The following is a 16,363-nucleotide window of genomic DNA, read 5'->3' as shown; positions in this document are numbered from 1 at the left end:
ATTACTAAATGATCACCACAGTAAGTCTAGTTAACACTGTCACCATACATAATTACAAATACTTTTTTATGGTGAGAACTTTTAAGATCTACTCTCTTAGCACCTTTCAGATATGCAGTACTGTATTATTAGGTGTAGTCACCATGCTGTACATTACACCCCATGACTTACTTATGTTATAACTGGAAGTATGCCTTAATTTCTTTGATGGCTTTATTTTTTTTTCTGCTTCTGTCTTGAGCTCTCCCAGATAACATTTCATTTCCCCCACTCCCTGTTCTCCTTCCCCCACCTCCTCTCTCCTCCCCTTTCCCTCCCCTCTTTCTCTTCCTTTTTATTTATTTATTTATATATTTATTTTTAAAATATTTGAGTGGAAGTTTTTTTTTTAATTTTATTTATTTATTTATTTATTTATTTTGGCTGTGTTGGGTCTTCGTTTCTGTGCGAGGGCTTTCTCTAGTTGCGGCAAGCGGGGGCCACTCTTCATCGTGGTGCACGGGCCTCTCACTGTCGCGGCCCCTCTTGTTGCGGAGCACAAGCTCTAGATGCACAGGCTCAGTAGTTGTGGCTCACGGGCCTAGTTGCTCCACGGCATGTGGGATCTTCCCAGACCAGGGCTCGAACCCATGTCCCCTGCATTGGCAGGCAGATTCTCAACCACTGCGCCACCAGGGAAGCCCCTCTCTTCCTTTTTAAAATGGTTCTGTGCTTGGTGGTTTTTTGTGGTTTTGTCTTGTAAACCAATTGTTTGGGGTTTTTTCATTCATGGCAGAATGTTTGGTCACAATTTTTATGTGCTTTGTGGCAATTTTCTGGAGAGTAATCTTAGTTTGCTTTTCATGAAGTATCTTTTTAAAATTTAATTTAATTAATTAATTAATTTTGGCTGTGCCACGTGGCTTGTGGGATCCTAGTTCCCCAACCAGGAATTGAACCTGGGCCCTCGGCAGTGAAAGCACAGAGTCCTAACCACTGGACCACCAGGGAATTCCCTTTTGTAATATATTTTACCTGATCTTGCCCTTTTTTTTACTTATTCATTTTTGAGTGAGAGTTTTTCCTGGACTGTTTATTTGCAGGAGATTTATGTGGGAGGTGAACAAGACCATTCTGAGTTGATAGTTATTTACCTTCAGCACTTTGAAGATCATATTTTTAGCTCCATGGTTGGTCTTGAAAAGTCTGCTGTTCTTCAAATCACCATGACTTTGAAAATAATCTCTTATCCCTCTGGTTGCTTCTAAGACTTTTTTTTTTTTAATATTTGGTGTTCTGAAGTTACTTTATGATATGAATAGGTATAGGGTTCTTTCTGGTTATCCTGAATCTGTGGACTCTGTATTTCATTGATGTGGAAAATTATTCCTTCAAATATATGTCATTTCCTTTATTTCCTCCTTCTGAAATTCCGTTTAGAAATATAATGAAACATCATCCATATCTTCCATGTCTTTTATCCTCTTTTTTCATTTCTGTCATCTCTCTGGTACATTCTAAGCAAAAATTTCTTCAGCTCTAAACCCCATGTCACAGAATCTCTCCATCTGGTTTTATTTGACAGTATTTTATTGTTTTATCTGTCTTAGATTCCACTGGAAACTTCTTTAATCATCTCAAATGTACTCATTTGATAATCTGTGCTAGATGCTGTCGTCTGAAGTTGTTGGGGGTCTGATTTGCTGTGTTCTTTGGACTGTCTTCCATTATAGTTTCTTTTGCATGATAGTTTGCTTCCTTGCACGTTCAATAATTTTGGATTGTGAGCTCATGATTACGTGAAGATGAGCTCCTTTAGAGAGGATGTGGATTAGCTTTACTAAGCACCTGAAGACCATTTTGTGTTCGTTTCTTAGCTTGAGGGTTACCTGGGTCATGTACGTCTGTGAATTTGAATCCTAAACCCACATAAGGAAACCTTTGTTATAACTTCTCAGGGGATACTTTTTCCCCCCTTCAAAACCCAAGATAAGATGTACCAGTTTCTATGTCAGATAGTTACTTTTGCTGGCAGGCAGCTGTTTATGTTTGTCTGACATATCATTATTGCATTATTGCACTGGGTATTGCATTATTATTTGGATAATGTCATTATTACCCAAAGTTTGTAGTTTACATTAGGATTCACTTAGTGTTATATGTACATTTTGTGGGGCTTGACAAATGTATAATGAAATGTATCCCCCACTATAGTATCATACAGAATGGCTTCACTGCCCTAAAACTCCTCTGTGCTCCACCTGTTTAGCCTTCCCTTCTGAACTTTTTACTGTCGCCACAGTTTTGCCTTTTCCAGAATGTCATATAGTTGAAGTCACACATATATACCCTTTTCAGATTGGCTTCTTTCACTTAGTAAAATGCATCTAAGTTTCCTCCATGTCTTTACATGGCTTAATAGCTCCTTTCTTCTTAGTGCTGAACAATATTCCATTGTTTGGATGGACCATGGTTTATCCATTCACTTACTCTCAGTTGCTTCCAAGTATTGGCACTTACGAATAAAGTGGCTATAAACACTTACGTGCAGGTTTTTGCACGGACATAAGTTTTCAATTCATTTGGGGAAATACAGGCATATGGCTGCTGGATCACATGGTAAGAGAACTGTATGTTTAGGTTTTAAGGAACTACCAGTTTTTTTCCCAAAGTGGCTGTACCTTTGTATTCCCACCAGCAGTGAATGAGAGTTCATGTTGCTCCACATCCTTGCCAGCATTTGGTGGTGTCAGTATTCTCAATTCTCAGTTTTTGCGATTTATTAGGTGTTTAGTGGTATCTATCGTTGTTTTAATTTGCAGTTCCCTAATGATACATGATGTGAAGCATCTTTTCATATGCTTATTTGTCATCTATATATCTTCTTTGGTGAGGTGATTGTTCAGATCTTTTGCCTATTTTAAATTGATTTGTTTGTTTTCTTATTGTTGAATTTAAGAGATCTTTTTATATTTGGGGTAACCATCTTTTATCTTTTGCAGATATTTTCTCCTAGTCTGTGGCTTGTCTTATTCTCTTGACATTGTCTTTCACAGAGCAGAAGTTGTTGTTGTTGTTTTTATTTTGTTTTGTTTTTAATTTGAGGTATAGTTGATTTACAATGTTGTGTTAATTTCTGGTGTACAGCAAAGTGATTCAGTTATACATATGTATACATTCTTTTTCAATATGGTTTATTACAGGATATTGAGTATAGTTCCCTGTGCTATACAGAAGGACCTTGTTGCTTATCTATTTTATATAGAGTAGTTTGTATCTGCTAATCCCAAACTCCTAATTTATCCCTCCCCTACCCCCTCTTCCCTTTGCTATTCATAAGTTTGTTTTCTATGTCTGACTCTGTTTCATAAATAAGTTCATTTGTGTCATATTTTAGATTCCACAAAGAAGCGATATCATATACTATTTGTCTTTGTCTGACTTACTTCACTTAGTATGATAATCTCTAGGTCCATCCGTGTTGCTGCAAATGACATTATTTCATTCTTTTTTATGGCTGAGTAGTATTCCATTGTGTGTGTGTATATATAGATATATATATGTATGTATGTATATATATATAACATCTTCTTTATCCATTCATCTGTTGATGGACATTTAGGTTGCTTCCATGTTTTGGCTGTTGTAAAAAGTGCTGCTATGAACATAGGAGTGCATGTATCTTTTTGAATTAGCGTTTTCTTTGGATCTATACCCAAGAATGGGATTGCTGGATCATATGGCAACTCTGTTTTTAGTTTTCTGTGGAATCTCCATACTGTTCTCCATAGTGGCTGCACCCACTTACATTCCCACCCACAGTGTAGGAGGGTTCCCTTTTCTCCACACCCTCTCTGGCATTTATTTTTAGACTTTTTAATGATGGGCATTCTGACCAGTGTGAGGTGATACCTCACTGTAGTTTTGATTTGCATTTCTCTAATAATTAGCAATGTTGAGCATCTTTTTATGTGCCTATTGGCCATCTATATGTCTTCTTTGGAGAAATGTATATTTAGATCTTCTGCCCATTTTTTGATTATTTGGGGTTTTTTGTTATTGAGTTGTATGAGCTGTTTGTATATTTTGGAAATTAAGCCCTTGTCAGTCGCATCATTTGCAAATACTTTCTCCCAGTCCATAGGTTGTCTTTTCATTTTGTTTATGGTTTCCTTTGCTGTGCAAAAGATTATGAGTTTGATTAGGTCCCGTTTATTTTTGCTTTTATTTCTATTGCCTTGGGAGACTGACCTAAGAAAACATTGGTATGATTCATGTCAGAGAACATTTTGCCTATGTTCTCTTCTAGGAGTTTTGTGGTGTCATGTCTTATATTTAAGTCTTAAACCATTGTGAGTTTATTTTTGTGTATGGTGTGAGGGTATGTTGTAACTTCATTGATTTACATGCGGCTATCCAGCTTTCTTAACACTACTTGCTGAAGAGACTGACTTTTCTCCATTGTAAATTCTTGCCTCCTTTATCGAAGGTTAATTGACCATAGGTGTGAAACTGCACACCTCAGATTGGGACTTGAACCCACTCTCTTTTAGTTGCGATCACATACCGGGTCCCAGGACTTAAGCTCAGGTTCTTTATATCTCGTTGCAGAAAGAATTCAGTGAGAGACAAAGTGATAGGTAAGAAATGGATTTATTTAGAGAGATACACATTCCATAGACAGAATACAGTCCATCTCAAAAGGCAAGAATGGCCCTGGGAGAAACACACTACACAAAGTGTGGGCCATCTCAGAAGGTGAGAGGCCCCGAAATATGGGGTGGTTAGTTTTTATGGGATGGGTAATTTCATAAGCTAGCAAGTGGAAGGATTACTCCAACTATTTTGGAGAAGGGGTGGGGACTTCCAGGAATTGAGCCACTGCCCACTTTTTGACTTCATATGGTTAACCTTGGAACTGTCATGGCGCTGGTGGGTGTGTCATTTAGCTTATGCTAATGTATACAATGAACATATAATTAGGCTCAAGGTCCCCTGGAAGTGGAATCTTCCTCCATCTTGGACCTAGTTGGTTCTAACCAGTTTATTTTTTATCCAATAGCTATGTCATTCTTTTACAGGTTGTGCCCTGCCCCCTTCCTTCAGGTCTCAGGTGTGTGAGTTTATTTCTGGGCACAGGGCAGAAGTTTTTAATTTTAATGAAGTCCAGCTTATCAGTTATTTCTTTCATGGATCATGCCTTTGGTGTTGTATCTAAGAAGTCATCACCATACTCAAGGTTATCTAGGTTCTCTCCCACGTTATCTTCTAGGAGTTTTGTAGTTTTACACTTTACATTTAGGTCTGTGATCCATTTTGAGTCAATTTTTGTGAAGGATGTATGTGATGAAATTTATAATAACAAATATATGTTTAGTATTCGTCCCCATTTCTATCACAGAGCTCCTAAAACCCTTGGAATTTCCGAAGTGATAAGGGCAGTATGTGTCTTTTGATATTCATAACAAGCCCCTTTCAACCACACCTGAGTTTATGTTAATGCGTTAACTTTTGGAAAACCCCTAAGTATGGGGTCTGATTGCCAGGGTAATCAACCATGTGATCGAAGGGTTGTAATTTAGCCCCTGACCTCCTGGGAGAGGGGAGGGGATGGAGTTTGAGTTCAGTCACCAATGGCCAGTGATTTAATCAAGCATACCCAAAACGACGGGGTTCAGAGAGCTTCTGGGTTGGTGAACATTTGGAGATACAGGGAGAGGGCACCCCTTCCCATATACCTTGCCCCTATATACCTCTTCATCTGGCTTTTTTATCTGTATCTTTTATCATGTCTTTTATAATTAACTGTTAATGTAAATAAATGTTTTTGAGTTCTGTGAGTTGCTCTAGCAAATTACCAAACAGGAGGAGAGGGTTGTGGGAATCTCTAATTTATAACTAGTCAGTCAGAAGCACAGATAACCTGGATTTGTAATTATCATCTAAAGTGGGGAAGGAGTGAGCCCTTAGGCTGTGGGATCTGACACTACCTTTAAGTAGATAGTGTCAGAACTGAGTTAATTGTTTGGTGGTGTTGGACAAAACACATAGAGGGTAAGATCTGTGTCTAGACTGATTTTCTTGCATGTAATGTCTGCTTTTTCCAGCACTATTTGTTGAAAAGACTGTCTTTGCTTCAGTGTATTGCCTTTGCTCCTGTCAGAGATCAGTTGACTGTATTTACGTAGATCTGTTTCTGTGCTCTCTATTTTATTTTTTTATTGATGTATTTGTTTATTCTTTTGCCAATACCACACTGACTTGATTACTGTAGTTTTATAGTAAGTCTTGAAGTTGGATAGTGTCAGTTCTCAGACTTTGTTCTTCTCCTTCAATAGTGTATTGGCTATTCTGGGTCTTTTGCTTCTCCATATACACTTTTGAATCAGTTTATCGATATCCACAAAATAACTTGCTGGGATTTTATTTGGGATTGTATTCAATCTGTAGATCAAGTAGGGAAGAACTGACATCTTGATGATATTGATTCTTCCTCTCCATGAACATGGAATATCTCTCCATTTATTTAATCCTTTCATTTCATTCATCAGAGTTTGGTGGTTTCTCTTATAGATCTTTTACATATTTCATTAGATTTATACCTAAGTATTTCATTTTTTCGGGGCTAATGTAAATGGTATTGTGTTTTTCATTTCAAATTCCACTTGTTAATTGCTGGTATATAGAAAAGCAATTGACTTTTTTTTTTTAATATTTATTTATTTTATTTTTGGTTGCATCGGGTCTTAGTTGCGGCATGTGGGATCTTTCGTTGCGGTGCACGGGCTTCTCTCTAGTTTTGGCACATGGGCTCCAGAGCACGTGGGCTCCGTAGTTGTGGTGCATGAGCTCCAGAGCACATGGGCTCTGTAGTTGCAGCATGTGGGCTCACTAGTTGTGGTGTGTGGACTCAGTAGTTGCGGCGTGTGGGCTTAGTTGCCCTGTGGCATGTGGGATCCCAGTTCCCTAACCAGGGATCGAACCCACATCCCCTGCATTGGATCCCTGCGTCCACTTAACCACTGGACCACCAGGGAAGTCCCTACGAAAGCAATAGACTTTTGTATATTAACATTTTATCCTGCAATCTTGCTATAATCACTTATTAGTTCCAGGAGGGTTTATTTTTGTCAGTTCTTTCAGATTTTCTACATAGATATCATGTCATCTGCAAAGAAAGACAGGTTTATATCTTCTTTCTCAATCTGTATGTCTTTTATTTCCTTTAATTGTCTTGTTGCATTAGCTAGAACTTCTAGTACAATGTCGAAAAAGAATGGCAAGAGGGATCATCCTTGTTTTATACCTGATCTTAGTGGGAAAACTTAGTTTTTCTCACCATTAAGTATGATGCTAACTGTAGGTTTTTTGGTAGGTGCTCTTGATCATGTTGAGGAAGGTCCCCCCTCAATTCCTAGTTTGCTGAGAGTTTTTATCATGAAGGGTTTTGAATTTTATCAAATGCTTTTTCTTTTTTTTTTAAATTTAATTTAATTAATTTATTTTTTATACAGCAGGTTCTTTTTTTTTTTTTTTTATGGCTGTGTTGGGTCTTCGTTTCTGTGCAAGGGCTTTCTCTAGTTGCGGCAAGTGGGGGCCACTCTTCATCGCGGTGCGCGGGCCTCTCATTATTGCGGCCTGTCTTGTTGTGGAGCACAGGCTCCAGACGCGCAGGCTCAGTAATTGTGGCTCACGGGCCTAGTTGCTCCGCGGCATGTGGGATCTTCCCAGACCAGGGCTCGAACCCGTGTCCCCTGCATTGGCAGGCAGATTCTCAACCACTGCACCACCAGGGAAACCCAGCAGGTTCTTATTAGTTATCTATTTTATACATATTAGTGTATTCAAATGCTTTTTCTGCATCCGATTTTTCTTTTTTAGTCCATTGTTGTGATGGATTACACGAACTGATTTTCAAATGTTGAATCAGCCTAGCATGCCTGGAATAAATCTCATTTGGTCATGGCGTATAATCCTTTTTATAAATTATTGGATTGGATTTGCTAATATTTTGTTGAGGATTTTTGCAGTTTTATTTTCTTGTAATGTCTTTGTCTGGTTTTTGTATTAGGGTAATGCCAGCCTCATAGAATGAGTTTGGAAGTACAGTTGATCCTTGAACAACATGGGTTTAAACTGCATGAGTCCACTTATACGTGGATTGTTTTTTTCAATAAATACTACAGTACCACACAATCTGCAGTTGGTTGAATCCACAGATATGGAACCTTGTGTACCGAGGGCCGACTCTGGGACTGGCGCATCTGTGGATTTAGTATCTGCAGCAGATCCTGGAACCATGGATACCAAGGGATGACTGTATGCTCTCTGCTTCTGTCTTCTAGAAGAGATTGTAAAGAATTAGTATAATTTCTTCCTTAAGTGTTTGGTAGAATTTACCAGTGAGCCTATCTGGGCCTGTTTTACATGTTTTGGAAGGCCTGCTGTTGGACAGGGCTGGGTCGCAGGGTGGCTGGCTGTGTGGCCCTGGGGGATTCGGGGCTGGTGCCCATCTGCTGGTGGGCAGCTAAGCCCCCAGCACTAATAGGCTAGCAGGAGGACTCCGGAATGGTGCTTGCTAGCACCAGTGTCCTCGTGGTAGAACAAGTACCTCAAAATGGCTGCCACCAGTATCTCTGTGCCCTGGGGGACCCCATTTGCCTCTTGCCTCTCTAGGACTCTCTAAGATCAGCAAGTGGGTCTGACCCAGGGTCCTTTCAAATTACTGCCTCTGCCCTGGGTCTAGGAGCCTGTGAGATTTTGCTTGTGCCCTTTAAAAGCAGAGTCTGTCTTTCCTTCAGCCCTCTGGCTCTCCCCTATGCAATCGCCACTGACTTTCAAAGCCAGACTTTCCGTGGACTCGTCTTCCCTGCGCAGGACCCCTGGGCTGGAGCCCAATGTGGGGCTCCGACCATTCACTCCTTGGGGAGAACCTCCACAATTGTAATTACCCTCCAGTTTGTGGATGTTGACTAAACTGCATCTTTGCCCCTCGTACCAGTCTCCTGTGGTTCCTTCTTTGTATCTTTAGTTGTAGAAAATCTTTTCTGCTAGCCTTCAGGTTGTTCTCATATAGTTTTGTAAATAAGTGTAATTTTGGTGTACCCGAAATGGGAGGAGGTGAGCTCAGAGCCTTCCTACTCTACCATCTTGGTCACACCAAAGCTTAGATTATTGATCTTAGATCTCTCTTCTTTTCTAATATATGCATTCAATACTGTTCAAAATATCCCTCTCTACACTCCTATCGCTGTATCTCACAAATTTTCATAAGTTGTATTTTCATTTAGTTCAAAATATTTAAAAATTTCTCTTGAGATTTCCTCTTTGACCCATGTGTTATCATAGAAGCAAGTTGTTTAATCTCCAAGTATTTGAGGATTTCCCAGTTATCTTTCTGTTATTGATTTCTACTTTAATTCCATTGCGGTTTGAATGCAGACATTGCATGATTTCTGTTCTTTAGAATTTGTTAAGGTATGTTTTATGGCCCATAATGTTTTCTATCTTGATGAATACAGGATATTTCATGCAAGCTTGAGAAGAATGTGTATTCTGGTGTTATTGGATGAAATAGTCTATAATTATATCCAATTAATTGGTGGTACTATTTTTTTTTGAATTTTTGAAATTTATTTTATTTATTTTTTTATACAGCAGGTTCTTATTAGTTATCCATTTTATACATTTTTTTTAAAATTATTTATTTATTTATTTATTTATGGCTGTGTTGGGTCTTCGTTTCTGTGCGAGGGCTTTCTCTAGTTGTGGCAAGTGGGGACCACTCTTCATCACGGTGTGTGGGCCTCTCACTATCGCGGCCTCTCTTGTTGCGGAGCACAGGCTCCAGACGCGCAGGCTCAGTAGTTGTGGCTCACAGGCCTAGTTGCTCCGCGGCATGTGAGATCTTCCCAGACCAGGGCTTGAACCCGTGTCCCCTGCATTGGCAGGCAGATTCTCAACCACTGCGCCACCAGGGAAGCCCCATTTTATACATATTAGTGTATACATGTCAATCCCAATCTCCCAATTCATCACACCAGAACCACCCCCCCGCCACTTTCCCCCACTTGGTGTCCATACGTTTGTTCTCTACATCTGTGTCTCTATTTCTGCCTTGCAAACGGGTTCATCTGTACCATTTTTCTAGGTTCCACATGTATGTGTTAATATACGATATTTGTTTTTCTCTTTCTGACTTACTTCACTCTGTATGACAGTTTCTAGATCCATCCACATCTCTACAAATGACCCAATTTCGTTCCTTTTTCATGGCTGAGTAATAGTCCATTGTATATATGTACCACATCTTCTTCATCCATTCGTCTGTTGATGGGCATTTAGGTTGCTTCCATGACCTGGCTATTGTAAATAGTGCTGCAGTGAACATTGGGGAGCATGTGTCTTTTTGAATTATGGTTTTCTCAGGGTATATGCCTAGTAGTGGGATTGCTGGGTCATATGGTAGTTCTATTTTTAGTTTTTTAAGGAACCTCCATACTGTTCTCCATAGTGGCTGTATCAATTTACATTCCCACCAACAGTGCAAGAGGGTTCCCTTTTCTCCACACCCTCTCCAGCATTTGTTGTTTGTAGATTTTCTGATGATGCTCATTCTAACTGGTGTGAGCTGATACCTCATTGTAGTTTTGATTTGCATTTCTCTAATAATTAGTGATGTTGAGCAGCTTTTCATGTGCTTCTTGGCCATCTGTATGTCTTCTTTGGAGAAATATCTATTTAGGTCTTCTGCCCATTTTTTTATTGGGTTGTTTGTTTTTTTAAAAATTGAGCTGCATGAGCTGTTTATATATTTTGGAGATTAATCCTTTGTCCGCTGATTCATTTGCATATAGTTTCTCCCACTCTGAGGGTTGTCTTTTTGTCTTGTTTGTAGTTTCCTTTGCTTTGCAAAAGCTTTTAAGTTTCATCAGGTCCCATTTATTTTTGTTTTTATTTCCATTACTCTAGGAGGTGGATCAAAAAAGATCTTGCTGTGATTTATGTCAGAGAGTGTTCTTCCTATGTTTTCCTCTAAGAGTTTTATAGTGTCCGGTCTTACATTTAGGTCTTGAATCCATTTTGAGTTTATTTTTGTGTATGGTGTTAGGGAGTGTTCTAATTTCATTCTTTTACATGTAGCTGTCCAGTTTTCCCAGCACCACTTATTGAAGAGACTGTTTTTCTCCATTGTATATCCTTGCCTCTTTTGTCATAGATTAGTTGTCTATATGTGCATGGGTTTAACTCTGGGCTTTCTGTCCTGTTCCATTGACCTCTATTTCTGTTTTTGTGCCAGTACCATATTGTCTTGATTACTGTAGCTTTGTGGTATAGTCTGACGTCAGGGACTCTGATTCTCCTCCAGCTCCATTATTTTCCCCTCAAGACTGCTTTGGCTATTCAGGGTCTTTTGTGTCTCCATACAAATTTTAAGATTTTTTGTTCCAGTTCTGTAAAAAATGCCATTGGTAATTTGACAGGGATTTCATTGACTCTGTAGGTTGCTTTGGGTAGTATAGTCATTTTCACAATATTGATTCTTCCTATCCAAGAACATGGTATATCTCTCCATCTGTTCATGTCATGTTTGATTTCTTTCATCAGTGTCTTATAATTTTCTGAGTGCAGGTCTTTTACCTTCTTAGGCAAATTTATTCCTAGGTATTTTGTTTTTTTTGTTGCGATGATGAATGGAATTGTTTCCTTAATTTCTCTTTCTGATCTTTCGTTGTTAGTGTGTAGGAATGAAAGAGATTTCTGTGCATTAATTTTGTATCCTGCAACTTTACCAAATTCATTGATTAGCTCTAGTAGTTTTCTGGTGGCATCTTTAGGATTCTCTATGTATAGTATCATGTCATCTGCAAACAGTGACAGTTTTACTTCTTCTTTTCCAATTTGTATTCCTTTTATTTCTTTTTCTTCTCTGATTGTCGTGGCTAGGACTTCCAAAACTATGTTGAATAATAGTGGTGAGAGTGGACATCCTTGTCTTGTTCCTGATCTTAGAGGAAATGCTTTCAGTTTTTCACCATTGAGAATGATATTTGCTGTGGGTTTGTTGTATATGGCCTTTATTATGTTGAGGTAGGTTCCCTCTATGCCTACTTTCTGGAGAGTTTTTATCATAAATGGGTGTTGAATTTTGTCAAAAGCTTTTTCTGCATCTATTGACATGATCATATGGTTTTTATTCTTCAATTTTGGTGGGGAGGGGCATTAAAGGTCACCAGGCTTTTTATTGTAGTTAAAGCAGACAGACAGGATGGTCCCAGCCTCGAGAGGGGACATCCTGGCGGTCATGGGAACACTCGTCATAGAAGCCCTGTCTGCAGACCCAGCAGTGGTACTTGGAAAGCTTGAGGCTGAACTCCTTCTGGCAGTTGTGGCAGTGCAGGATCTCATGGTCTGGTACCCAGTACGCCGGCCTGGCTGCATCCTTAACCAGACCTAGTGGTATGTCATTGGCTGTCACCAAGGCTCCCAAAGTGTTCTGCACGGACTTGCCCACCTTCCGAGCAGTCAGCGTCCCGCCCTCATCGTCCGCCTGTGCCTCAGTAACGTCTAACTGGGAATTCCTGGCTTTATAGCAGTTGTCACATACCCGCACGGGCGCAGGGCCCCAGCCCCGTTCTGGCACTGGCTGGGTAGTGGATGAACAGCTGTCACAGAAGCCCTCCCCATAGGCCCGGCAGTGATGCTTGGTGTCATTATCTTTAAAGGATGTAGCACACTTGTTGCAGCTCAGGATCTGGGAGTTGGGCCTCCAGTAGGCAGGGGCGATCTAGTCTGTCAGCCAGGACGTCACAGCCTTGGTGGGCCCAAGGCTAAGCTCAGACACCGCCTGAGCCATTAAGTTCATCCCATCCAAGAGGCGCTGGGCAGCGTTGTTGTTGTCCTTCAGAAATCCATCAGTTCCAGGCCACACGTGCACAGTCTCTGTCTGCACCACTGTATCCACAGGATATTGGTTCCCAAACCAGTACTGCCGGCTACGATAGACCACGCTGCAGTTGGGACATTCGATTACGTACCCAGACCAGGCATATTTTGCGAGACCCATCCAGGGGGAGTTGGTTGAAGCAGCCGTCTTGGGCACCACGCTGACTTCATTGCCTCTCTCGTAGCAGGCCTTGCAGGTAAAAACCCGGTTGTCATACTGGTGAGAGTATCTGCAGCGGCTGTTGGCTTCATGAGGTACTCCTTGTTTCCCGTGATTCATGCTGTTCTTATATCCAGCCCCGCAGCTGAGGCACAGGACAGAGCAGGTGAAGTGCTCATCTGGAAAAAAGGAGCTGTGTGCCATCTGGTCATCGGGGATCTCACCGCTGAAGCGGTCGCTGAGGGCCTTCAGAGCTTTGAAGATGATCCCCGGGTGCCGGGGAGAATGGTGGTGTTATTCTCTAGTTGTTGCTCCAAAGCACGCCGAAGACCAGAAAAGTCTGTGGGAGGATTGTATGTCCTTGTTCCCTAGTAATGAATAGAACTGAAGGCTTCAGGGAAGCAGCGCAGCTTCTGGAACCGGTCCTGGATGAGCTTCTCGGGCACCTCGGAGGGGTGATCAGAGCCTAGCAGCTGAGTGTGCACAGTCTCGTGGAAAATGATAACAGCAGGGCCCAGGGTGGACAGGGGGACATCCAGGCCACAGCGGGCAGTGGTAGCCTTGAGCTCCCTGGTGAAGTGCTTCACATAAGCTTCTGAGGCGTCCCCAAGGAACTTGAAGAGGTCACTGTGCAGTCGGTCTGCATGAGTTCGATAGATGACAAGGTCTGAGATGGCCAGGACCTTAAGCAGCAGCCATGTTCTCTGGCTTAGATTTACTGTAGCCCCCAAGAGCCCTTCTGTGTCTATCACTGCTACCTTGTGGACTGGGTCATATGCTGCCCACACTCCCACAGTGCAGGACTCCTGGGCAGGGGAGGTTTTGAAGACTTCCCGGCCACAAAAGAAAGTGTGGTTGAGGGTATGAGACTTCTCATCCCCAGTATTTCCAAAAACGGAAACCACTTTCAGGTGCTGATCGGGTTTGCAGTCCAATTTCCTAATAAAGTCCTTTTCATTCGTTACCTGAATTTCTTCATTCTCATCTACTAGGAGGAAACTCACAACCTTCTCAGTCATCTTCTTCCTCTTGGTGTCCTCCTCCATCCCTTCTTCCTCCAGCAACTCCTGGACCTTAGCCACATGGTACACAGTAACAGGGTGCCTCCTTTTGTTAACCCCAGAATGAGTCCTCTTCTGGCACTCCAGGCACAAGTTGATTTTACAGGTCTGGCACCTCACGTCTGCCCTCTGCTTCATACCTGGAGAATGCCCACCGGGGCCCTTGCAGGGGTCACAGTAAGGGACGTGGCCAGCTTTGAGTCTGATCCGCTCATGGTTTCTCAGGCGCTCCTGCCGCTGGAGCTCCTCCTCGCAGCGGAGACACTGCAGGCTGCAGCACTCGTCACGCTCGAAGACGGCTTCGTCAGTCCCGCTGCAGGTGTAACTCTCCTGGCACAACAGCCCAGGGTTCAGGCCCTTCTCTGCTGGGGAAGTCTGCGCACTCATATTCAGACTGGGAAGGAAAGCATCTACCATGTAACGGTACCTGGGCTTTCCCCAGAAGTGAAGACAAAGGCGTTGAGTCTGAAGACTGAGCACAGCCTCCACAGAGTTCTGAACACCCTTTAAAAAATGTTTTTAAAAAAACTTTCGATGTCCTATTAGAATTCTTCACACATTTACAAACGTTCGGTTGTTTAATTTTCTGCTGCCAAGACTCCTGAATCAGCAGCAACGTTGACTTGGTTTGATAGTTTCATCCTCCATAAAGTGCAGGCAAATATGTGGTTAAAATTAACTTGAGAGGGTCTTTTATGGCTATCTGAGAGAGATCTGATGGGTTCACTGAGGTGGGTGCATGCATGGGGCCTCAGACACAAGGTTTTGGTAATGAAAGAGAGTGGTCAGGAGCTTTTCAATGTTATCCAGCTCAAGTCAGTATTTCAGAGGATACCTCGACGCCTCTCTCCAGCTGGGGATTCCTCACCCTCCCTTCTTTCCGGACAACACTACTACAACCCGAGGGGCAGGAGCAAGGTCTAAGAACAAAGAAGGTCCCCCCAAATCCCCCCCACGCTGGCAGAGGCCAGAGCCGAATCCATTGTTTATACCACCCCGCCCCCCCCCCTTCCTCCCGGGGGCAGAGGGAGCTCCAGGGCTGTCTCTCGTCCGGCGCAGGGCCATGCCCTTCCCTCCCCGACGGCGGCATCCCAGGAACCCCACCAAGAAGCAGCTCTGCTGTGGCGAGGCAGCGTCGGGGGACCCCGGGGCGCTGGTGGAGGTGTGGGCTGTTCCTCAGGGCACCGGTGGATCCATCCTCATCTCCATCTCCATCAGCCTCCTCCTTCACTGCCTCCTGGGCTTCCTCCTCTCCTGTTGTCAGGATCAGCTGATCCGAGTGAACTTCTCCCTGCTCCCAATTTGTTAATATGGTGTATCACATTGATTGATTTGTGTATATTGATACGCAATATAAATATTTTGCATCCCTGGGATAAATCCCACTTGATCATGGTGTATGATCCTTTTAATGTGTTGTTGGATTCTGTTTGCTAGTATTTTGTTGAGGATTTTTGCATCTATATTCATCAGTGATATTGGTCTGTATTTTTCTGTTTTTGTAGTATCTTTGTCCGATTTTGGTATCAGGGTGATGGTGGCCTCATAGAATGAGTTTGGGAGTGTTCCTTCCTCTGCAATTTTTTGTAAGAGTTTGACAAGGATGGGTGTTAGCTCTTCTCTGAATGTTTGGTAGAATTCACCTGTGAAGCCATCTGGTCCTGGACTTTTGTTTGTTGGAAGATTTTTAATCACAGCTTCAATTTCATTCCTTGTGTTTGGTCTCTTCATATTTTCTATTTCTTCCTGGTTCAGTCTTGGAAGGTTATACCTTTCTAAGAATCTGTTCATTTCTTCCAGGTTGTCCATTTTATTGGCATAGAGTTGCTTGTAGTAGTGTCATAGGATGCTTTGTATTTCTGCGGTGTCTGTTGTAACTTCTCCTTTTTCAATTCTAATTTTATTGATTTGAATCCTCTCCCTCTTTTTCTTGATGAGTCTGGCTAATGGTTTATCAATTTTGGTTATCTTCTCAAAGAACCAGCTTTTAGTTTTATTGATCTTTGCTATTGTTTTCTTTGTTTCTATTTCATTTATTTCTGCTCTGATCTTTATGATTTCTTTCCTTCTACTAACTTTGGGTTTTGTTTGTTCTTCTTTCTCTAGTTCCTTTAGGTGTAAGTTTAGATTGTTTATTTGACATTTTTCTTGTTTCATGAGGTAGGCTTGTATAGCTATAAACTTCCCCCTTAGAACTGCTTTTGCTGCATCCCATAGG

General features: G+C 41.7%; 2 protein-coding genes across 2 annotated transcripts in view; one reads left to right on the top strand and one right to left on the bottom strand.

Moving 5' to 3' along the window:
- The window catches only part of BTD (biotinidase), a 78,789-nt gene that overhangs the window by 17,945 nt on the left and 44,481 nt on the right, over positions 1-16,363 (top strand).
- Positions 12,202-14,532, bottom strand: LOC137766712 (zinc finger FYVE domain-containing protein 1-like). The gene is given in 4 exon segments (XM_068547304.1): positions 12,202-12,241; positions 12,243-12,974; positions 13,017-13,371; positions 13,374-14,532. Coding segments are annotated over 4 exon segments (2,286 nt in total).

This window comes from Eschrichtius robustus, chromosome 6 (genome assembly GCF_028021215.1).
Source record: "Eschrichtius robustus isolate mEscRob2 chromosome 6, mEscRob2.pri, whole genome shotgun sequence".
NCBI classification, from domain to species: Eukaryota; Metazoa; Chordata; class Mammalia; order Artiodactyla; family Eschrichtiidae; genus Eschrichtius; species Eschrichtius robustus.
The sequence above is the reverse complement of the archived record's forward strand: the minus strand, read 5'-3'. Positions and strand labels throughout refer to the sequence as shown.